Here is a 24,469-nt window from a genome sequence, read left to right as displayed (position 1 = left end):
AAACTATTTACATTGCCTTGTTTGGTGTCATTATTTTCAGCACAACCTCACGTGTGACTGTGCAGTCATTGTTTCATTTTGACATATTAAATTAACACTGTGGACCTAAAATCACAAAATGACATAAAATCAGAGTAGGAAAAAGTTAGATTTTTTACTGTGAAAACCACAAATATGTTTAATGAACCAAATGCATTATTTATAATGCAAATATAAATTGTTGTTTGCTAAATTTGTGTACAAGTTTTTGAAATTTGCAAAGTTATGTGTAACTATTTACATTTAAATGCAGGCAATGCCTCAAGCTCAGCTCATTCCTGCCTATTCCACATTCAGCAGTCTCCTTGTTTGACTTGCAACACAAAAAACGACTACACTACACACTAAACACACTACACTAAACACTACATTACATGCTAACTATATACTCCAAACACGCTATATGTCATAAATCTCTCGACTCTCAAAACTGTATCACCGTCGGCGTCCCTCACACAACTTCCTGTTCCTCAGCAACCAAACTTGCTGCTAGCGGACCCTTTCATGACAAAAGCACGTTTTTACCATTTCTTCCTGCACCAGACACAAAGCAAACCAGATGGCAATGTTCGTGATAAAGCGTGGCGGACATTAGTCACCCTAAGTCCAGTTTTGGACCTGCCGGTGCGTCCGTCGACTCAGGAGGTGGGCCGTCGGGTGGGCTAGCAGCTAGCTATGCAGGAACATCCACAGATTCTGATTCCACTTTGTTGTCAGCAGGTATTGGGATCTTCTCAGACCGGAACAGACTCGGTCCGACTCGTTTAGTCTCGTTAGTCAGTCAGTTTAGATGCACAGAACGGGACAGAACCGCCGGCAAAATCCCGGGCCAGCTCGTGCCGGTGCAGGTACAAATCTGCTCGTTTCTTAAGGTATGCTGTGGGTTTGAGCTCTGCAGTGATTGGCTCTGGTGCGCACGTGACTATGGTGGCTACGGTTAGCAGTGCTTGTAAAGCATTTCTGAAATAATTTATTCATGGTATCATTGTAATCCAAACAAATGCGACGTTACACACCATTGAACCACGCAGCAGCCATGTGGAAACTCTCAGGTCAGTCTTATCCTGATCTGCAGAGATATTTGAGGCAAACACACACAGACAGACACACAGACAGACAGATTCCTTGCTTTTATAGAGAGATGTAATGTAGGTGCTGACTGTAAACAAAACTCATTACGTTATGGCGTGATGACAATGTTATTTCCTCAAAACTTGTGTCTTGCAGAAAACATGTATGTAATGCCATGATCCTACCCTGTCACTTACGATACATAATGCAGGAACAAGTGATGGGGGCGGAGCGGCTGTGACAGACATCTTGGTTTTCGTGCCATGCCAAAGCAGCTCGGATCAACTATTTTTCTCTTGGAACTCAAATGCAGCATTGCTGATGACGTTGCTGAAGGGAAATAAACATGGCGTCCGGACAGCAGTGGGTGTTGGTGGAAATGGTGCAAGCATTTTATGAGGTAAGATTGTCCACGCTACAACTATATCGGGTAGAATCATTTTCTGATGAATCAATTTTCTGAACTTTTGTCCTCGGCTGTGTGTAAGCCAAACTATAATAATGTCAGCCAGGAAGTAACTGTGGCCCTGGAAAGGTGTGTAACACCCGATCGCGTGTTGTGGAAGGCGCTTCCTCTGTGGTCATGATGTCTGTGGACAAGTCAACGTAAAGAGGCAAACTAACAAGGAAGTTTGCTAATCCAATCCACATTGGATATCCAAAACTTAGGTTAACTTACAAGTAGTAATCAAAACTGAGTAACTGTACGAGTTAAAGCTTCGTAGCTATCCAGTGAGCAACTTTCCGTTGACAAGGCGTTTGAAAACGTCTATCGTCACCGTTTACACATATACACATCTGGTTCCGTAGTGAAAGTTATTTCACAGACCAATTAAAGACATTAAGTGTCTATATTGTATTAAACTTTTTGTATTATGATGTTTTGTTAGCAATACACAGCCTATATAGTTATAGGTTTATGACATATGAAGAGTTAAACTGGTTGAAATGACGGCTTTGTGTAGACCACATTTCACCTGCCAGTGCAAACTGAGTTTACAGAAATACCATCATATTAATCACTGTTGTCTCTTATTCTAGCTATAAATTAGTATGTTATCAAAAATAATCACTAATTTCTGCGTTTTGTGGCACGTTGATGTTGTAACTTTATTTTAAATGGTTGAAAAGATCTCAAAAAGATGCCTTCGTCTTAAAGACTGGAAATCATTCCAGTTTCAACTCAGATTCAATGTTGAAATCCCACTTTTAGCTCACCGGGTAGTTCCAGAACTCTGGTATTAAAGTCACTTCTTAATCATTTGTGATTGTCATCTGTTTAGAATTAGTAATAATACTTGCTTCAGTTGCTGGGTCTGTGTTGTTAAGAAATGCTGTGGTATAAATTAACATTGATAGCATAACAGTGACATACTTGAAATAGCTGCCATAGCTGAAACTGGGGTTCTGTTAGCTTTTCCGACTGCTTTAGGTAGTAACATGCTACATATTCTTGGCAGCCTTGTGTCAATCCATGGAAAATTCAGTGATGTTGCTCGGTACGCATCCGAAAGTCCAAAAGGACATTTAACTCACTATCCATGTGTTCATAAGATGCAGAATATTTAATTTCTGGTAATTCTACATTGTGAACCACTAATTCATATTGAGGTCATTCTAAAAGGAAATTCGCTTCAAGACAGAAAACAAAATCTGTCACTGCTTGTGACTGTCTGTGCACTGTGTGCATATCTCAATTATCATACTTTCTACTGTAACAAATAATCATTTCTTGACAAACAGATTTCAACAGTCAAAGCTACAAACTTGGTGTTGGTAAATGAAACTAACTGAGTCACTGCCCATTAACAATTATCAGCTCGATTTTGTATCCTCCTCTGTGTTCTTTGCTGTTCAGGATAGGTGCATTGTTCAAATAGAAATAAACTACTATTTAGTTTGTTTAAATTTTGGAGATAAGTGTAACAGGATGATGTGATGGGGCTGTATGCCCACCTGGTTTAGGGTTTTATCAGTTGAATTGAGTCTGGCTGTTCAATAATTGTTTCCAAACATTCATCATTTTTCAGTCCAAAGTGAACTTCTATTAGCAGACATGAGTAAGTTTTACCTGCAGCTTCTGACTCATGTTTTTATGCCTTTCCTTATCACCTGCAATGTCAAAACGAGTACAAGTGTGCCTCCTGCTCATAGTCCAGTTCTAAAATTCCACTGGGACGCAAATGCCGTTTTTCTATTACAAGTGCTGGCTGGCTCCACTTGCTTTGACTCCGATTTTTGCATTTCCACCACAGCTGGACTACCTGCTTGAAGGTGACTTAAACCAATGATGCGTTTGTACTTGGGCTGTCAGATGATTTAAAAAAAATAATCTAATTGATTACAGGATTTGTAATTAATTAATCTAATTAATCGCATTTTAATCTCATATCTGCTAAAGGTACCCAAATAAAGAATTCAAATTGTAGGACATTACAAAGTTGTATTGCATGACTAATCAATTGAATATACTAAGAAGAGAAGATTTGAAATCCACATTTTATTTGGTGAAATGTGTTTTATAAATGAAATTTAAAAGAAAATGGTCAAGCACATCCCAGCAAACCAATTAGGCCAGGTTCATTATTCAAAAATGCAATACAAATACATTTAGATAAATAAAATAAGGCTGAGTCTCAAGTAGGCACTTAAGCAGACTCTCAATTCAAAATGAATAGTAGTAGTATAAGGCTGTGAAGTGCACCTCCGCCCACCTCACTCAGAGCCGGCACATTTCCGCCTCGTTTTTAGATAGCAGGCGAGGCGGAAATAAGTGTACCCTACTAGGCGGATAATAGGCGGACCAAAACAGACTCCCAATTTGCCGGCCTCTGTCTAAAACCGTGGACCGAGCCGCCAAAAGAACTGGCAAATTGGCGGCTTGGTGCTCTGTCTAAAAACGGCTCATGTCTGTGGTCACCCTGCTTTGACTAGCGACGCAGACTAATGAACACGTCCGGACAAGTTCCTCGGTGCCAGTGCTACCGTGACGTGCCACTGCCAAGTAGCCTACGGGTCATTCAGTTCAACTTAAAATGCTCGCGCATTGAATTGCCACTCAGAATCTCAGAATTAATTGCGTTAATTTTTATATCGCATGAATTTGCAGTGTAATTAATTAATGTAATTAACGCGTTAAACTGACAACCCTAGTTTGTACCCATTCCTACAGTACTGTCAACAAAGCACTGCTAAAAAATTGTCTCTGCTAATTCAGTAACAAACACATTTCATTTATTATAAGTTCTTAACAATAAAAGCCTGTCCTTGAAACGCATTTATTATGAAGCAGCATTACAGGTAACTTTGTTGTGTGCACCCTGAAACAGCAAAAAGCGAACCTCTTTTTGTCAGCTTTCCTGCACAGAAATGAGTTGAGCATTGTTTTGAGGGGGGAGACAGATGTTGTAATAGGCTGGTCACAGCGCGAGTCTTCACCTTGGCCCACTTGCAGGAGGGGTGGCAACAGATTGACTTGGTGTGACCCAAAGCAATAGTGGAAAAATGGCAAAGACCTCTCACCTGTCGGGCTCCTGAGAGCGCTGTTGGAGCAGGGCCTGCACTACACATTTTGGAGCCCTTGGTGAGATTAGGATTAGGATTTAGTCCCCCTCAAAGGCAGCTTTTCTCATTTGTTAACCTCCATGGTCCATTGGATCTTTTTTAACTAGTGATGCAGCTAATATGAAAGTATACTAATGGCTCCCTTTAGATATAATTCCTCTTTGAAATGTTATCCTTGAGCGTTTCTGTAAGCTCCTGTGTTTTATGGCTCATCAACTTTTCAGGGGCGCAGCAGTGTTTTTGCTTCATATTTGGGTTTTTTACTTGTTCATTTGTTTAATTTTCAGCTAAACTTTCACCAAATATATAACCAGGAATTGTGTCAGAAATCACATTATCATGGTCATAACATTCTACAAAATTGATCCACATTAGACTTTGTTCCCAACTTCTTTCCATTGTTGTCCCGTGTGCTTTCTCCAAGTCCAACATTCATTTATCAAGATGGAGACAAGCATGCACTGTGTAGTACAGCTGAGTCGTCCTTAGAAATACCAAAAAAATATTTAAAAAAAAGAAATTTTGGAAAACCACAGGTTGAATTTGAAAACTGAATCATACAAAACATTAAAATGGGTCATATCAACAAAAGTTGAATGTATTAAGATCCTCACTTTCTATGGGTGGAATATTATTATAGAATTGGACTGGGCAGGCGTGCAAGGGCAATTTACAGCATGCACACGCTCGAGTTCATCTCCTAAAAATGTGGCAGTTGCACTCATTTCTCTCAGTAATTTCCTTTGCGAGAGCAACTTGAAGTAGGTCACATGTTTATAATTCTTTAAAGATGTCTACTGGAGAACTTTAACGCAGTGGTGCGATCAACAACAACAAATCAGACCAGCTGACCTCCTCACACCGCAGCATTCAGCAACTTCTATAAACTCCATGGCGAAGAATAAACTCTGTGTTGTCAGTCGTAATTACATCAAACATTCTGGGCCTGCTCAGCATCTTGCACAACGCTTTGCTCCCCCAGAGGTAACACTCAGTGCGTTTACATGCACAGCTTAGTCAGATTACAGCCATAGTTCGACTATGCTACTCAATTGGACAAACTGCAATTATCCCACTATACATGCTGGTGAGAAAATCAGATTATTGGGCTGGAGCATGTCATACCCTGGTATGCTAGGTGGCGCTGTACCCATTTCCACTAGTGGTAACAGAGACCTCTTTACATCACCAGCTGCCTCGGCATTCAAGAAAGATGGTGTGTACGGAGAGCGAGAAGCTCCATCTTTGTACATTTGGTATATGGTGTACATGATCATTACACAAACTAGATGCACAATGGTGCTCTAACTTGCAGTGATTTCGGAGGAAAGCTGCCGCCGCCGGCCTTCTACTTCCGACTCACGGCCACAGGGAAGAAAATCTCGCACCGGCGCAGAACGCAAAATCCAATCTGACCCGCTGGAACGATTACATGCAGGATTAAGGCGACTATCAATCGAATAATCTGGGTGCTTTAATTCGACTATGAGAAATCTGGTCCGATTTTAGTCAGACTAAGGTGTATACATGCATCTTAAAAATCCGATCATAGTCGGACTAACCCAGTAATTCGGTTTTCTTGAGTGTCATGTAAACGCACTGGAGAGGCTGCTCTCAATGGCGTACTAGGTCAAAGTTGAATCGAGAATCTTTTTCAATCAAAAATTGATTCTGAATCAAATTAGGCACCAGAGAATCACATTTGAATCAAACTGTGAAGTTGCCAAAGATTCACACTAATTTCGACAATTGAAATCAAATGCAGTATCAAGGAAACCTTCATTCCCATCCTTGGGGCAATTTCCACACCTGGTGCACATCCGAAACTTTTATTTACATTGACATTGTGGCGATGTTAACTGCTAGAGAGAGTAGAGAGAGTGTTGTGTGTTCCTAATGCTGAATTCAAGCATGTTACACCAGATAATTTGCTGTGAACTCTTCTGTCACAGAAATATAATGTGTCTCATTTTCTCCAATACACAGTTTCTACAAATACTGTAGATGTAATTGTGAGAGTATATCTGATTCAGATGGGTATTTGATTGGGTATGTAGTCACAGTAGCCCTCCTGTCCTGGCCCTGTTGCTGCTGTCTGCTACACTCACACGGAATGTGAAGAAATAAAACATCATTTTATTTGACCGTGTCGCCCTCCTGGGAAACGGATTTAGGGAAAAACCCCTCTCCCCTACTGACTGCATTTCACAGGCTCAACCTATTACTTTCAGTCTCTTATGTCTTTGGTTCTTCTTCTACTTTTACATGTTGAGCAATTAAGGACATTGAAATCTTGAAACATTTTACACTGTAAGAAATGGAGGCGGAGGAGCGCTGCGGTGCGTTATGTGGTGTACTGGTCTCAGTCCTCTGATTGGACAGGACAGGTCCTGTCACTATCAGTCTGATTGATAGGGGATGGGATGTGGGTGGAGGGGATTATTTATCCTTGGTGACATAACATAACATAACATAACCTTCAATAGACTCCAGTTGCAGAAACATTAAGTATGTCTTAACCTTAAGAGAGACGAGGGCAAGAGTATAATTTAACTTCATTGATTGTTGAAATTTCCCAACTCCTGAGCTCCATCCATGCTGTTTCCTTTGGAGAGTGTCTAGTTTATAACTACAAAGTTTAGTTTTCATATTCTGGATCCTCCACCCTGCGATTAAACATCCCGCAATTTGACAATATGTCTCCTCCAGTGTCTTCCAGAAATTTCTATTGAGCCGCATTTATGACTGAAGGAGCCTTGTGGACAGTCAGGTCAGGGGAGAAGTTTCCCCAGTTTGAATACAAATGAACAATCTTAATCATCCTACAATCTGCATGTCCCTGTCTTCCTCAGGCTCCTGCTTATCATCTGATTCTGGAAGGGATCCTCATACTGTGGATCATTAGACTTCTGTTCTCCAAGACCTACAAGCTTCATGAGACCTATAAACTGACAGAGAAGGTAAACTCTATACAATTCAGTAAAAAAAAAAAAAAAAGGAAATACAAAAAAGGAGTAAGGAATAATGTTTATGCAAGTGTCACCAAACAACTGTCACATGGTTCAATGTTACAGGAAAAAGAGGACCTGATTGAGGAGTGGCAGCCAGAGCCCCTTGCCCCTCCTGTTTCCAAAGACCATCTCCACCTGAACTATGACTTGGTCACAGGGTAAAACACATAGAACACTTCTCTGGTTTACACACTCCTTTTTAAATGAAGGCTAAAGCCAAATGTTCGCAAGAACCAAAGGTCCACGCAAGTGTTCTCACAGATGGCTCAGAGTAGTGTTCATCGCACCTGAGCTGCAAGAAGATAAAATGCAACTTGAGACGACCCTGTGATGCAGTATTTATCGCAAAAGCTCTGAAAGTAATTCATATTGTAAACAAAGGAGCAGGCTTCACTCCGCACTAGACTGACAATCTTTGTTTTTTCAAAACTGAACTGAAAAGGTCAAGAGTAATTTGCATTTGAGAACTTTTAAAGTAAAAATTCTACAGAGGCCATGTGACAATATTAGTCCCGTGCGAATTGGTATTTCTGTGATTTGGGGTCGTTTTTTGTTTTTCTCAAGGTTTTTTGTGTTTTCCACACCTTTTTTCTGCCTTTTTCCCGGTTGAGAATTATGGAGACTGCGTTGGGAATTATAAATGAAAGTTTTGACAGCATTTTGTGTGCAAATTCAGGAGGCTCATCAGAAGAGCGAAAGATGATTAGATGGATTACATCCATGGCAGCATGCGGTAAGGAACATCTTTCAACAGGCTCACCAGTTATTATATTAAAAATATCCATATCTAACCTCCAGCAAGGGCTCCGGTGCGATCTACCCACAGCATAATGTCAGTAAATTCGAGTTAAAACTCAGACTTCACTTATCCTGTGCGAAGGCGCTGCATGAAACACAGACGCGGTGGGATAATTTCTAAATCACTTGAGGTCCCCAGGTAATAGTAGTCCTGTGTGAAGAGCTGCATTTTCCCCCGTAGCCAAATACCGGAGTGTTGCCAAACCTTTTAACTCTGGCGTTATTGGATTGTTTCAGTTGGTTGGTTTATTGCGTCCCTCACCAACTCAACCACAACTTCAGTCCCTTCGCGGTCCATCCCACATGGTTTTAATAATTCCCTGTCATTTAGCGTCTCTAAAACATTCGGCTTTGACTAGGTCTTAGTGAGTTAGGAGTCCTCTGGACTACTTCTAAGGTCTCCCAGACTCAGGTGCTACTTTTAGGCCTAAAATGTTTTGTGAATAACTCTTATTTTCAAAAATGAGGAGTCCTAAAGTTACTACTGACACGCCCATTATTTTTAGGAGTTGCTCATATATTCGCCTGTAAGGAGCTACTTTTAGCCTTAAGATTCTTTGTGAATACAGGCCCCTATCCAAGAGATTGGGTCCAGGTTGCTGGTGTGTGGGTGACATCTGCTGGATATGTAGAAGGCTAAAAACCTGTCTGAGTAGTAGACTGGTCAGATGAGCAGACACTCCTCCCCTTTCTCCCTATCTCCTCTGCAGTCAGCGGCAGCAGTTCTGATTCTAACATCTTTGTGTTTGTAGTAGGGGTGTCACAACCTGTATTCTAAGTCGGATACCAATCAAAATGATGTCACCATCTACACCTTTGACAGCAAAAGCTGGAATCAAGGATTTAGCCATGCCCCCAGTATCCCGTCTGGCAGGCATGCTAAGACAGGAAAAAAACACACACAGCATGTGTCTAACCTGACTGAGTTATGTCAACAAGATTCGCATTGTCAACAAGAAAAAACACAGTTTGGAAGCTATGCGTGTGTAGCTTAGATGTCTGTAGGCAACACAACAAATATGGCAGGACATGTTTGCAGGCATCATAAAGAAGTAGACTTAACTGAGAGGGCAACACGTTAACATAGGCAACTCTTCTCACTATCGCTATAGGAGTATTTATAGCATCAGACATGCAGCCTTATTCAGTGGTGGAAAACCCTGGATGTACGCATTTAGATATAAGCATGCTGGAACCATGCCACCAAATGCCAAGCAGGTTGCATCTCACCACAAAGGTGTTGCCCTCCATGTATGATGATGTGAAGGAAAAAGTTATTGGAGAAGACTTGTCAGAAGTGCTGAGTGATGTAGTAGTAAAGTGCACGCTACAGTTACAAAAAAAGAGTTATTGTTGCATATATATTGTTATTTAATTACTTAAATTTGACAGCAAGTGCTCAGTGTGGTCATCTCATGACAACATGTAGACCATCTTTTGAAATGAGAATAAAAAAAATAAAAGGTCCAGGTCCGGGCAATTTTGAGCAACAAACAGGAGAACAGGAAGACAAGACAGTTGACAACAATGTTCATTTTGGACCACTTGAGGCTTGAACTCACAACGTCTGGAGCCAAAGACTGTCATCTATCACACTGAGCTAACTGGCAAGTGGCAACACAACAGTGACTTCACAAATTGAGTAAGCCATTCACTGTTGTGCAGGCAGATTTAAAACCACTGTAAAAAAATCAGTTATCAAGACAAAAATTGAAAAAAAAACATATTGCAGCATGGAGATGTTGGGAATTTGTTTTTTAAAATGATTGATTTGCTCCATAAGTGCAACAACATGAATATTGAGGACATTTTGATCTGTCATCATCATCATCATCACCCTTGCTGGGTCTCAAACCCACAACCCCCTGACACCAAGAACCAGCTCCTAACTCTCTGAGCTAATTGGCTGGAAGTGAGACCTGCTGTGTAGCTTCATTTGTCGACTCAGGGAGTCACTGTCCAGGCAGCTGTTGTCAAGGCAGATTTCAAAAATGGTCAAAATGTCAGAAATTCTGTTAGCTGAACAAAAATCTGATAACACATAATTTGCATCTTGACAGCATGGAGATTAGTTAGTGATAAGTTTTTAAGTGTTTTGCTACGTCAGCGAAAATCTGAAAAATGCCACTCTTACATTGACTCCAGTTGTTCTGTTGATATTTGCCAAACTTCATCAACCATGACTCCAAAATATTCTCAATTTTTTTCAGGAAGATTGAAAATGCATTTAGCAAGAATTTGATAGTATATGTTTACAGTACTGTTTACAGTCAAACATGTTGATGCACTGTGGGCTTAAATTTTGATAAATGAAAAATTCGAGAAACAAGTTTTGTGGAGGACGGTCTGAAGATGCTCTCTAGCAAGTTTGGTGACAATTGAGCAAAAAATGTGGGAGGAGAGGTTTTTCAAGTTATACAGGTTTTGAAAAAAACTGAGTGATGGACTTCATAATTTGAGTTTAAGTGGACTAAAGTTTCTGCAGTATTGGGGCTACAGTTTGGTGAAAGTTTCAAAACTGTAGCATGGACCTGTGTGTGTGTGTGTGTGTGTGTGTGTGCGTGCGTGCGTGTGTGCGTGTGTGTGTGCACACGTGCATGCCTGGCAAAACAAAGAAACAATGGTGATTCTCGCATCATGTGCTCACTGATATCACATGTGGGTGTGATATGCTTCAGGCTGAAGGAGTGAGTTGTGTGTGTGGGTGGGATGGTGTGAGTGTTGGTGTGGGTGTGATGGGATGCCAGGTTAGAGAAGACAGTTAGTTGCATGCAAAGACTGTGTATGAAGCATAATTCAACCAATGTCAAATCAGCAGTGTAGCAAAGCAAACTAGCAATAACCTGACTATAGATCACAATAACACAAAAACAGTGAGCAAACACATAAATTGAACACATGTGCATTACATCAACCAGAGTTAAAAGTCATGTGCTTGGTCGTGCTATGCTACGCTGTGTGCTATCTGGACCCAGTTCAACGTTAACAGTCTCTAAAGAAAAGAAAAGAAAAGAAAAGAAGCTGCTGGTTCCTTGGCTGATGAGCCAAGCAGGAGAAGGTTGGGATTTCAATGTTGAACAATTCTGTTCTTGCTGTTTGATGAAAGATGGAGGAACCTAGTCGCTCTTCTCCTTTGCGTAGATAGCAGCTCGGTGCTCACTTACTTTGTGTTCCTGGGATCGTGGAGTTACCTGACAAGCTTTATGTTGCAGCTGCTGTTGTTAACTGATCTGGAAGAGTAGCAGGACCTCATGTCGCTGTAGTGATGAGAAGTGCTTTAGACCTGCTGGAAATGTAGCTTGCAAAACAAAATCAGAAACAAAAACGTAGGCTTTTCATGATATTGTTAAGGACTTATCTATAGGCTGACTGTTTGAAGAGAATCCGTTTAAGCGCCTTGGAAGAGTTATTTCAAGTATGACCCCTGGACATGGCCACAAATGCACTCAGTTTTCATAATCAATTAAAAATGGTTGACTTCCTATTGTGTTTATGTTACTGGCCCAAGAGGGTTTTTTTTAATCTGCTGATGCTCTGTCTACCTAGCAAATCTCATGAATTTTAATCAAAAGGGAAATAGTTAGAGGATGCTATTGAGCCTCTTTCCTACAAAAGCCCAAGACCCATAGCAGATGTTAAATTTCATGGACTTTGACATATTTGCTGTTCTTTTCTCAAGTTTTTGAGCACCTTTAGCCCCTGAAAATTGCGTTTGAGTTCTGAACATAAAAACGACAAATCATAGACTTTTTTATTACAAATTCTGGGCTTGCCTGGGCCCACTGTTACAGTATGTTGCAGTATGCTTAGTATTTAAACACTTTTCCATTGCAGACCTCCCAGCCACAAAATCATACTCAACGGAAAAGAGTGCATTAACTTCGCATCATTTAACTTCCTGGGTCTCCTCGACCATGAGCGGGTTAAGGTCAGTATTTTGTATTTAAACTATAGATACCTGTAATTGAAAAAATTAAGTTATTTCGACAGTGAGCACAAAGACCTGATGTATGATTTTCACTTTTCTACTGCTTTTTACAGGAAAAAGCTTTGGCATCACTGAAGAAATATGGTGTGGGAACTTGTGGTCCGAGAGGCTTCTATGGAACTTTTGGTGAGTTAACATTTCACTGTCTGATATGTAGATTAATTCAATACACTTTAGAAAACACCAGTGTTAACTATATATTTCTAATGCCGCTGTTCCACTACAATTAGTGGGCCTACACAGGTTTTTTATAATGGAAACATCCACTAAAAATTGCGTTTACCCCATTCCCACTTCCCGCCAGCAAGGCAGCCTGCCTGTGATTTCTATCTAGAGCTTTACACTGTACGTCACTGATGTCACGTTTCAAGTCACAAATGCCCAATTTTCATAGCCAAGAAATCAAGCTTTTTTGGCCCTTTATTGTCAGCTCAGTACCCACAAAACCTGTTATCAAAACACAAGAGGATAGCATTTCAATTATAAGAACCTGTGAAAAAATCATGAAAAATGTATGATACATATCCCAGATTAAAGAGTAGATTGTAAAAACAAAGTAGTGATTTTTCAACAGTATTTAATCTCATTTTGTGGATAGTCAAAATGTGTCTCTAGTTTCTGTCAACAGCGTCAGATATTTATGAAAAAGCAATCAAATCAGACACCCACGTGGTCAATGGTGTTCATCCAGATCATCCCTAAATGGAGCCTTGAATACAAGGATCACAATAAATAGTTATATATGGCCTGTAATGTTACATGGTAATCTATTTATTTGTAATATATGTGAGTTCTACTTTATTTCCTACAATGAATCCAGTCACTACCACTATAAATGAATGTAGTTTCACTATTTTATACAATTTCACCAAAATCTTATTTAATTGAATATAAATAACTTCATAGTAACTAACTGAATGGTAAGATGCTGAACTTCCTCACAATCAAGTTCCATCTTTTTGTTCTGCCAACACTGGATAAGATTCCTGGTGCTAAGGGCCAGTGGGAGATCAACCCAGTATAGCCCATCCACTGTTCTGAGTAGTCATGGTTCGGAATGTGAATATTATTGTGGCTGGTCTGTGCTTATCACAACAATGTCTTTAGGTTTTCATGGTTTAAAACCTGCCTCAACAGTGTGCTTGTGCATGAAATAGGAACAAACAGAGACGCACTAGTATTGGTCAGAAACGCCACAGGATACCTTTTAGGGCACAGTGGTTGATAATGTATGGGATAGTAATTATTTTTGAAATGGGTACGTTGTATTTAAAACCAGCATTACAAAATAATATGTTAAATGCAAATCAAAAGTAACTTGATAGTTTGAACTGCTTTCTTCTTTACCTCTTCCAGATGTTCACCTGGAGCTGGAGAGTCGTCTGGCCAAATTCATGAAAGCAGAAGAGGCTATCATCTATTCCTATGGCTTTGCAACCATTGCTAGTGCAATCCCTGCTTACTCAAAAAGAGGGGACATCATCTTTGTGTAAGTTTCAGCTACTGTTTCAGTTAAAATACAGTATTTGAATCAGAAGAAAACACCCTATACAGTAAATGTCAATCAGGCGCCGTCACTTAAACATTCAATACAGAAAAACACCTCAACACTGTGTAGCCTTTTTGGATTTGTATTTCCTAGTTTTGTGTTTTTAGTTTATTGTTGTGTTCTTGGTTGGGTGGTAAGGGATGAAGCAGCCTGCTTCTCCATCCAGAAGGGTCTTCAAGCATCCCGTAGCTTCATCAAATACTTCAAACACAATGACATGGACGATCTGGAGAGGCTGCTCAAAGAGCAGGAGCTGGAAGACCAGAAGGTTTGTACAAGGTTGCTTAATTTGAGAAAAAATAATTATCGGGGGTGGGCATCACAATGGGTCCTGTGCTGTAGCTTGATTAATGTTAGTGTTGAGTGATCGAATTGCAAATGATATTTTTTGTAATCCTGTTTTCACTCTGTCCTTTGAATGAATTCTGTATTTGCTGTTGTATTTCTTGTCAAAGTCTCATATACTTACATAATTTGTTTATTTTGCAGAATCCTCGTAAAGCTCGGGTGATCCGGAAGTTCATTGTAGTGGAGGGACTGTACATCAACACTGCAGATATCTGTCCTCTCCCTGAATTGGTAAATAGAAAAACCAGTGTACCTCAAAGGCAGCTAATTTTTTATCAATAATAAATTTAAACTCCAACATTCATAAAATGGCCAGGGTTATTGCTGTCAAGGAGCGTGTGATTTACTGATCATCAACAGGAAGCTAACCTATGTGCTGCATCCTGAAATTTGGCATGACAATACAGAACAGGATAAAATATATGACACTTAAGAAAATCACAATTAATTCCAGTTTTATCACAGTACCACAATCTTGCACAAATTACACAAATTATAGTAAACAACAGTGAAGAATAGTTGTGGAAACAGTTGTGGAAAGGGAGGTAGTGACACACATAGTAGTTCAATGTTGGGGACAGAGGTGCTTCCTTACTGCTACTGATCTGCACCAGCGTCACAACTGCGCGACCTTGCCGTGATGCTGGGATAATGTATGCAGTGAACCCAGTCGGCTCCACACCTCTAGATATGGTTTTGCTGTCCAACCACATCTCTGTGGTCGGCATCACACAGGTACTCAAAGGTTTGCTGTAATTTCATCTGTTCTTCACCTCAGGGGCTGGGCGTTAATTAGCAGACTAATGGTGAGGGAGTCAGGTTTTCATTCTTCTCAGTATTTGTCTGGCCCCAACTCTCTTTCTTTGTTATCATTTAGATTGTGTATGAAAATGGGTCCACAGATGGCTCGGTATAAAATTAACCGTGAAGCTGTCTTGGGCTTTAAAGTTGCATCATAGTAGGAATTCTCATGTATTGGATGCATTAGATGAGGCTTCCTGCATTGTTTTCATGATTAAGTATGTGAATTAAACAAACGCATGAAATCATGAGATCAAGTCCAATAACCCAGGCAGACAAAGCCATGGCTGTATCAAGCAATTAGTATCATAATCCAACAATAACAAACAGCAGGAAAATGGATATAAAACACACAGGGCTTATAATTTCTGTGATGTCATTGTCACTCTGCTGGAACTCAGGTGTGTTCAGGTATCTCATCGGCCATTGGGAAATAAGAGTGTGACGCTATAAAGATCATCTATGTGAGATTTTCATGACAAATGTAGTTTTAGATCTACGCCTTGTTTTTGGGCTGTGCTGGTGTGTAAAGGCCTCATTTAAGAACTTTGGCTTCATGAGTAAGCCTCCTCATTGTGTGAACCATGTGGTGAGCTCCTTATCCATGTTATCAATCAGACACCTATGTCAGCTCAACAGAGGTCTGACAGCCCCCGTACAAGACAAAAGATGCAAAGCACATACTGTAAATCAGCCTGTCAACTGTTGATGCGTTCATCAGTCACACTGAAAATATATCTAACATAGCATGATTCCATAGCTTTTACATTTCGAGCTGTTGCTGCTCTGTTGCCCATGTATTGTGTTTGTGTAACCTCCAGGTGAATCTGAAGTACAAGTACAAGGTGCGGATCTTTCTGGAAGAGAGCATGTCTTTCGGTGTACTGGGCGAACATGGCAGAGGAGTCACAGAACACTATGGGGTCAATGTGAGTACGCTGAAGCCACAGTGAAAGGTTAAGCAGATTTTTAAATGTTTTGAGTAACACTTTTTTTTGCTGGCATCTCTGTAGTCTGAATAAAAAAGTAAACTGGATTCATTACATTTAAAAAATCGTCCCAAACCAATCAATTAAGTCAAAAGTGACTGCTCATATGTCACGTCCAATTGGTATGAATTCTGAACGCATACAGCATCATGGACAGTCTGTTACAGGAGTTTCTGTTCTGACATTTTTAGTGACAAAAACATTCCAGGTAGGAAATACATTATAACAAAAGTTAAACTGCACAGAAAGCAGCTTTGAATAAACAGGCTACGTTGCAACTGTCACATTGTCTGTTATTTCATATTCCAAAACCCTTGCCAGGCTACTTGAAAGTTTCATGGTGAGAAGTACAAATGCTGCGTGTTCATAATAGTCACTACGTGTGAAAAAAATCACAAATAGTCCTTAAAATCTCTTTAGACATGCTGATAGTTAAAAATACTTACAGGCAATGATTTCCACAAACAAAAAAGATGGATGATTGGAGATTCAGGCATAGCAAATGCTGCCAGTGGCTGTATCCCAATTCAAGGGCTGCAGCCTTTGGCGCATATCCTGGTTGTGTCACTAGATGTTCCCACTCTTACCCTTATGTCACAATTTCTACTGCCCAGGCCCCCTTCTTTTTTGGGCGCAAAGAATCTTGGGATCTGGGAGGCCACGAAGGATAGTAGCGGTGTATCCTCCGAAAAGAGGGAAAAGGAGGACACGTTTGTGGGCTGCATTTGGAGGAGCCTTCGAATTGGGATAGCCTTCATGCAGTGTTGTGACACAATTGGCCTTCAAATATGGCCTTCGAAGGATGCAGCCTCTGAATTGGGATACAGCCACTGTCTCTGTCAGCATAACTAAAACATGTGGAATACCTCCTATTTCCTGTCTCACCCAAAACACTCCTGTTGGCTAACAAGGCATGTAAATAGAAACACAAAGGATAACACCACCACCTACTGGCAAAACTTAGTAACCGCCAGCGTAAGTGTGTGTGTGTGTGTGTGTGTGTGTGCATGTATGTATGTTTTGTTGCCTTCTTTGGTCAGTGACATACAGCAGGCACTGGGGTGGTTTGTATCTAAATACAAACCGGTTGGGATGAAGGTCAGTATTTGAGGCCATGGTTTGCTGCTGGATAAATGTTAAGGGTCTTGGTGTCATGTTCATGTTGGATGGGAAAATGGAGCATGAGATGGGCAGTTTGGTTCAGCAACTGCATGCTACTGTACTCCAGGTATTGCAGGGGACCATGGTGTTCCAACCCTCCCCTGTGGTAATGAGGTAGGGGTATTGACCAAAAGAATGAGACTGGGGATATGAGCAGCAGAAATTAGTTTCCTGTGTAGGGTGGCTGAGTTCAGCCTTAGAGATAGGATTGGGTGCTCGGACATCCTCAGGGAGGTTTGAGTTGAGCCTCTGCTCCTTTGCGTCGAATAGAGCCTGAAGTGGTTTGGGCAACAATACCTCCTGGGCACCACCTCAGGACACAACCAACGGGGAGGAGAACCCAGGGAAGACCCTGAACATATTGGAGAGATTATATATCTCACCTTGTAAATGTCCTGCGATGAGCTGGCAACTCATCCAGGGTGTACCCTGGCCTATGCCCATTGTGTGAACTGGATTTGGCCCCAGTAAGCCCCGCAGCCCATTAGGGGGAAACGCAACATCCCGCAACCCTCACGGATAAGCGGAAAGACAACGAAACAAAACAAAACCTCGTAAAGTGGTGCTGGGGAAGAAGGATGTTTGGAATACCTTACTAAAGCTGCTGCCACTGCAACCTGACCACAGATAAGCAGGCAACAATGAATGGCTGGATGGATGGGATGGATTTTGCCACCTCCATGGGTTCTTCCAGCAGGCGATCCCAAAAGATTAAAAAAAAAAAAAACAAGCTGTGTGCTCTTCAAATCCCAGCATTATTCTCCAGAAACTTTGGTGTTTGCCAGCTCCAACAAGTCACTCATTAATCTAATACACCACTGTCTGTCACCCCACAACATCAGTGACTTGGATTGATGATGATGACGCAGAGCAGGAAGCTCCCGACGAGCTGTCACTTAAAGCATCCATGCCTCTGATTATGCATAACTGTAACTTCTACACCTTGCAGATAGATGACATTGACCTGATCAGTGCTAACATGGAGAATGCTGTGGCCTCTGTTGGAGGTTTCTGCTGTGGACGGTCCTTTGTCATCGACCATCAGGTAAAGACAAATATTGTGTGTATGTACTTAAATGATATGTTCAATAAATCACTGTAAAGGTGTCTGCTTTGAGCAGCTCACATGAAACTTTGACATCCGTCTGAGAGATTCTGTCTTAATATAAGACAGAAGATATGTCTTAATATGTCTTATAATTACTTGAAAATGAACAGCTGTGTTTGGTTTAAAATTTTACTAAATATGTAAATTACACACTGCTTCATTGTTTCTCTATTTACAGTTTTTTAATGTAATGATTTAACAGAACTTCACTGTTAATTTCACTGACATTATTTTCAGTGCAGCTTGTGAGATCAAGTAAGATAAGTCTGTTGTGTGTTTTGTAGCGTCTGTCAGGCCAGGGATACTGTTTCTCAGCATCTTTGCCTCCCATGCTGGCTGCTGCTGCCATTGAGGCCCTCAACATCATGGAGGAGGATCCAGGTATTGACTGTTTAGCATCTTTCTTCTCTCTGCACTTTCACTTATCAGGAGCATTTATTTACCTCAACTGCATAGAGATCATTATTGTATACAAGCTATTACTGCATGTATGTATGTATTGTATGTTTTTGGATGAAGCAGTCCTCATATCATATGATCGCAATCATCCATCTATCTTCATTGGTTTTGCAGATATTTTCACTGTTCTGAGGGAAAAGTGCAAACATGTTTACAAGGCTTTACAGGGGTAAGTAAGTTTTTTCCCATTGTTTTGTCTATTACTGTGGGTTGAATAAAATCCTTCATGTGAATTTACCTAAAAGTTTACATTTGTCTCCTACTAGTGAAACTAAGACTATTTGGAGTTTGTCTGAGCTTTTACTCTAGAACACATTGTGAATCCACACTCATGTTAATGTAATAATGTATAGGCAGAGTGGGGTTTGGTTGCATGATGGTTAACAGTTTGTGTGGATAGGGACAACGAATTTCATTAATTTATGTGCATGTGTGAGTAGGGTATTCCACCAGGGGACGCTGTAGAGCCCCCTGGCCACACCCACATTCAATGACATAGCAGTATTGAAATTTTCACCAGATGTGATATATATTTCGAAGTTGGTGAGTTTTGGGGTATGCTCAGGCCTCCAAAATTGCGCTTAAACAAAAAAGAATAAGCCTAGCAGATTCAGTAGGTTCTTGCACTGATTAGTGCTCAGGCCCTGATAATAATCCTAGCGGGTGGTGATAATCCACTTGTTGCTCATCAACCCAACAGGCCTTCATATGCATTGCTAATGCTAGGTGAGCGTTGTTGTCTGGGGAGGGAACTCCGTACTGGATTGTAGGTGGATGATGAGTGATTTCTTAGGCCACCTACTCTGTTCAAATACGGTTGTTCAAGTTTGACATAGATGGATTTCTTTACTCCTCTTTAAAACAATCCCTCTTCTCTGTCCAATATGTTTACATTGTAATCCTCAAAGGAATTATTATTCTCCTTAATATGTAAGTGAGCTTGAGCTGAGGTATTGGCCCTCCTGTGTTGTGCCACCTCTCTTGGAAACTGAATCAAGTCCAGATGCTTATGATACAGCACTTAGATTTACAATGACTTGGATGACTGAGAACCTTTAGTAACTTACCTTGCTGTCATGCCAGCTTGTGGAGCTCCTCAACTCTGAAAATGTTGGAGCAAAATTTGTATAACACCATCAGTTTAGTGATTGTCAATATTCAAAATTAGTTTGTGGTGACAGTTAGCATTATAGTAAGGCAAACATGAGCTTTAGCAAATGCCTTAAATGGCCGAAAGGGGAGAGCCAATCAGTGGTCCAGAATTTAGGATCAACAATGTTACTCTCCATTAGCTTTGTACTGGTGCCACATCATTATTTTGACATGGCACATATGTGAGCCTCCACAAATGTCATCCACAGCTCACACATGAAGCTCATTGCTAGCGGGAGAAAACAAAAGTAGGTGGCACCGACCTGTGTATCAAAGGAAAAAACAAACCATACCCAGACCAGCAGAGGAAAACAAAGACAGAATTTCACATGGAAATGTTCCTCAGAGTTTCAGTCTTGCTGTGTGTTTTAAAATTTTTATTTAACCTGATTATCCATTTATGTTAGAACTACAGGTCTGAAGCTAGTGGGAGAACCATTTGCCCCGGCTCTTCATTTACAGCTTGAGAGAAGTTCCGGCTCCAGAGACTCTGACATGCAGCTGCTCCGCTCCATTGTAGACTATGTAAGTCTTCTCTGCTCGAGCCGATGCTGTCAAACCCAGCAGGCATAAAATTATTTTTTATAATTGTTGTTTTTCAAACTGCGAGTACAAAAATCCTCATTTTGTTGAAAACATCCACATAGGGTTATAATATGTGAAACTCTTCTAGGGTCCAGATGAAGCAGTATTAAACTGTTTTGCCTGTTTTGACAAGGCTCCTCATTATAATTTCAGCCTTCAGTAAGAGTTGTCTATATAACCAGGATTTTTGTTGAGCGTCTCATAGCAGTTTCCATGTTTTCTTTATCAGTGTATGGAAAGACATGTAGCTCTGACCCTCGCTCGTTACCTGGAAAAAGAAGAGCGTTTCCTGCCCCCACCAAGGTAAGGGATTCTGCCTTACTGTGAGCTTGATACAGTGCATCAAAATATATATAATTTTTTTACATTTGTGTGTCATTTTCCCACTGTAGAACAACAGTTCGAAACCCTTTATTACACACATGCACACACATGCACACACACTCCAGAGTATGACGTCTCTCAATGCACCAGTAATGAATTAGCTGAGTTGTAGCTGTACCAAACACTGCATTGAACCACAGTGTTGCACTGAGTGACATGTTCATTTATTACTTTTTTTTTTTTTATATATATAATTATCTTTTTATTCAGAAAGGCAAATTTACATCACATATATCATTTACAACCTTCATTATTTCAAAACATAAATGTGAAATAGTACATAGAATGCAGGTCATACATATTGCCCTTCTGGGATTTTCTTTTTGGAACATGTTCATTTATTACTATGAACACATTTATACTGTAATTTATTTGACTCGATCCCACATAGACCATTTTGGTGCTTGAAATACCCATTTAGAGCAACATACATGGCGAATCCACCACGTGAGTTAGTCCCTGACAAATGCACTTTTTTCTCCTATTTAAGTTAAGTTTTTTAAAACCTACTTTTTCTACCTGGAAATTCCTGAGCCCTATTATTTATTCAATTATTTATTTATTACTAGTACATTGCCTGTAGGAAGCATGTATTCCCATAGAAAAGTGGGAGGTTAAGTAGCTTTTTCATGGATGGCCAAATGAGGTTGTGTGAAGGTGAGACGTCAGGGATATAATTGGCTGTTTTTAACTCTTTTTGATTATACCATTATATTTCACCTTAAAAACTATTTACTATTGATTTTGACATACTATATTAACACTATTGACCTAAAACCACAAAATAACATAAAATCAGAGTAGGAAAAATTTGATTTTTTTTTACTATGAAAACCACAAATATGTTTAATGAACCAATTGCATTAGTGATAATGCAAATATAAATTGTTGTTTGCTAAATTTGTGCATAAGTTTTTGAAATTTACAAAGTTATATATAACTATTTACATTTAAATGCAGGCAGTGCCTCAGGCTCAGGGCCCCTCAGCTCATTCCTCCCTGTTCCACATTCAGCAGTCTCCTTGTTTTGACTCACAACACAAAAAAACGACTACACTACACACTAAACACACTACACTAAACACTATATTACAAGCTAACTATGCACTCCAAACACGCTATATGTCACAAATCTCTCAACTCTCAAAACTCACCATCTCTGTCGCTGTCTGCATCACCGCCGGCGTCTCTCACACAACTTCCCCTGTTCCTCAACAACCAAACTTGCTGCTTGTGGACACTTCTGTGACAAAACACAGTTTTTACCATTTCTTCCTGCACCAGACACAAAGCAAACGTGACGGCAATGTTCGCAAAAAAGCATGGCGGACATTAGTTACCCTAAGTCCAGTTTTGGATGTGCCGGGAGATGGGTTGTGTGGGTCATAGACATATAAAGATAACTTTATGTCTATGGTGGGGTTGGGCTAGCAGCTAGCTACACACTAACATCCACAGATTCCAATTCCACGTTGTTGTCCTCGCGTATCTGGATCTCCTCAGACCCGAACAGACTCTGTCCAGACTCGTTTAGTCTCATTAATCCACAACAGTCAGTTTAGATGCACAGAACGGGACCGAACCGCCGGCAAAATCCTGGTCCAGCTCGTGCCGCTGCAGGTATAAATCCACTTGTTTCTTAAGGTATGTCGTGGGCTTGAGCTCTGCAGTGATTGGCTCTGGTGCACACGTGGCTATGGTTAACAATGCTAGCGAAATTGGTAAATCATTTATGAAATAATTTATTAACGGTATCATTGTAGTCCAAACAAATGCGATGTTGCACACCCTTGAACTACGCAGCAGCCATGTTGAAACTCTCAGGTCAGTCTGATCCTGATGTGCAGAGATATTTGAGGAACACAGACACACACACACACACAGATTTCTTGCTTTTATAGAGAGATAAAAGCTTCATAATTATGACTTAATGTAGAACATGATCAGAGATTTTTTACAATGGAATTAAGTGTCAAAATGTTCTAATGGACTAATTTGTGTAGATGACAATAGCCTTGACACTGCACGATTGTGCACTTTTCCACTTGTGTCCTCAGTATCAGAGTGGTGGTCACTATCAAACAGGAGGAGGAGGACATCCAGAAGGCCGTGTCATGTATCAAAGAGGCAGCTTCAGTTATCCTAAAATGACAATGTGTTGTTTGAAACAAAGCAATACATCACTGGAGCTTTTGCACTGGACTGGGTAGTACATCACTGTGGGAGGATCACTCCAAGCAGATGCTTTTTATCCACAGACTGTAAGCCCTGCACACTGATTGTCTTATTAGAATTTTTATGAAAAATTTACACGTTATATTTTCTTCTAGTCTTGGTTTTGTTTCTCTCTTAATAAATATCTGTGCTCTCTTTTAGTGTGTGCTTTAATCAGACTACATGTACTACATTTTGTATATTTTTGCAAATTTAAGTGTGGACCTTTACCAGAATTTTGCAGTTGGCGTTTGTCTTGGCCCCCAGTCACTATTGAAGAAAAACAACTTAAGTGACAACTAGATTTCCACAGACAAAAATGACGTGTTGTCATATACGGACCAAAGAGAAAACAATGTGCTCCTTGCTTTGTTTAATATGTCTGAATCCTACCAGCACATGAACTGTACAGAAAGGTTGAGATCTTGTGTGCCTCGGGTCATTTCGCCATACCTGACCATGCCAACACCTGTGTGTACAAACGAAGACGGAAATATGTATACGCATTTTATTCTTCAGATTTATAAAGCTCTGTGTACACCTGATCATGATTTGTATTATAAATTTCAGTAAATGTGGAAGCAGTGCACATGCTTGAGCTTCTTTTGTACACCTCCCCATTATACATAAATAGATATAGAAATTGCATCAAACAACCATTTGCATAATGATACTTATAACCCCCGCAGATGTTCCTGCAGATAATAATTATGGTAATATTTAAATACTCATCAATATTAAATTTTAAAAGCATGGTCAGTGATTCATCTAGAGAGCTTATATTAAAACAGACTTACATATACAAAGTGCTTCACAATTCAGGGTCAAATGAAAAGATCATAAACAGGGACATTTGCAATGTAAATAGAACAATAAACTTTGTCACTCAAATTGTTAAGTTGTTAAGTTTAGAAATGCCGCCTGAGGGACATTTTACAGATTTCTGTCTACATCGAAAAAATAACACTGCCAGTGAAATTGGCAGACCATGTCCACCTCATCTTTTTACCTTCAGCTATCTTAAAGAAAAACGTGTGTAAGCATGTTTTGAAGCATGGTTCAGGTACACACATTCTCACTACAGATCTTCCTTTAAAAGATAACGGTTTATGTGTTAAAAAAAATTGTGCACAACACAATGACTACATCTGAATTTTTTGTTCTTTTGCTTTTGTAAGGTGTCACTGCGTTTCTTACCACTTTCATTAAATTGAAATGTATGATTTCAATTAAGTAACGGTGTGTGTC

The 24,469-nt window shown here is 40.1% G+C and overlaps 1 protein-coding gene across 1 annotated transcript; it reads left to right on the top strand.

The window, feature by feature from the left end:
* Window positions 1-1,356: 1,356 nt before the first annotated feature.
* Window positions 1,357-24,345, top strand: sptlc1 (serine palmitoyltransferase, long chain base subunit 1). Its single transcript, XM_037117609.1, has 15 exons — window positions 1,357-1,510; window positions 7,527-7,634; window positions 7,749-7,843; window positions 12,318-12,411; window positions 12,525-12,597; window positions 13,828-13,960; window positions 14,159-14,288; window positions 14,510-14,599; window positions 15,991-16,098; window positions 18,269-18,364; window positions 18,712-18,808; window positions 19,001-19,055; window positions 20,446-20,563; window positions 20,853-20,926; window positions 23,065-24,345. Exons 1-15 carry the CDS (start codon window positions 1,457-1,459, stop codon window positions 23,156-23,158), a joined length of 1,419 nt encoding a protein of 472 aa, XP_036973504.1. The 5' UTR covers window positions 1,357-1,456; the 3' UTR covers window positions 23,159-24,345.
* Window positions 24,346-24,469: the final 124 nt, after the last annotated feature.

This window comes from Acanthopagrus latus, chromosome 12, assembly GCF_904848185.1.
Source record: "Acanthopagrus latus isolate v.2019 chromosome 12, fAcaLat1.1, whole genome shotgun sequence".
Classification (NCBI taxonomy): domain Eukaryota; kingdom Metazoa; phylum Chordata; class Actinopteri; order Spariformes; family Sparidae; genus Acanthopagrus; species Acanthopagrus latus.
This window is presented reverse-complemented; position numbering and strand designations above follow the sequence as displayed.

What these genes read in the sequence shown, in the direction of transcription:
- sptlc1 (XM_037117609.1), top strand. Translation starts at nt 1,457, where the DNA reads ATGGCGTCCGGACAGCAGTGGGTGTTGGTGGAAATGGTGCAAGCATTT. An exon ending in TCGACCATGAGCGGGTTAAG is followed by an intron (nt 12,412 to 12,524) that starts GTCAGTATTTTG and finishes TGCTTTTTACAG; the next exon opens with GAAAAAGCTTTGGCATCACT. An exon ending in TCCGCTCCATTGTAGACTAT is followed by an intron (nt 20,564 to 20,852) that starts GTAAGTCTTCTC and finishes TTTCTTTATCAG; the next exon opens with TGTATGGAAAGACATGTAGC.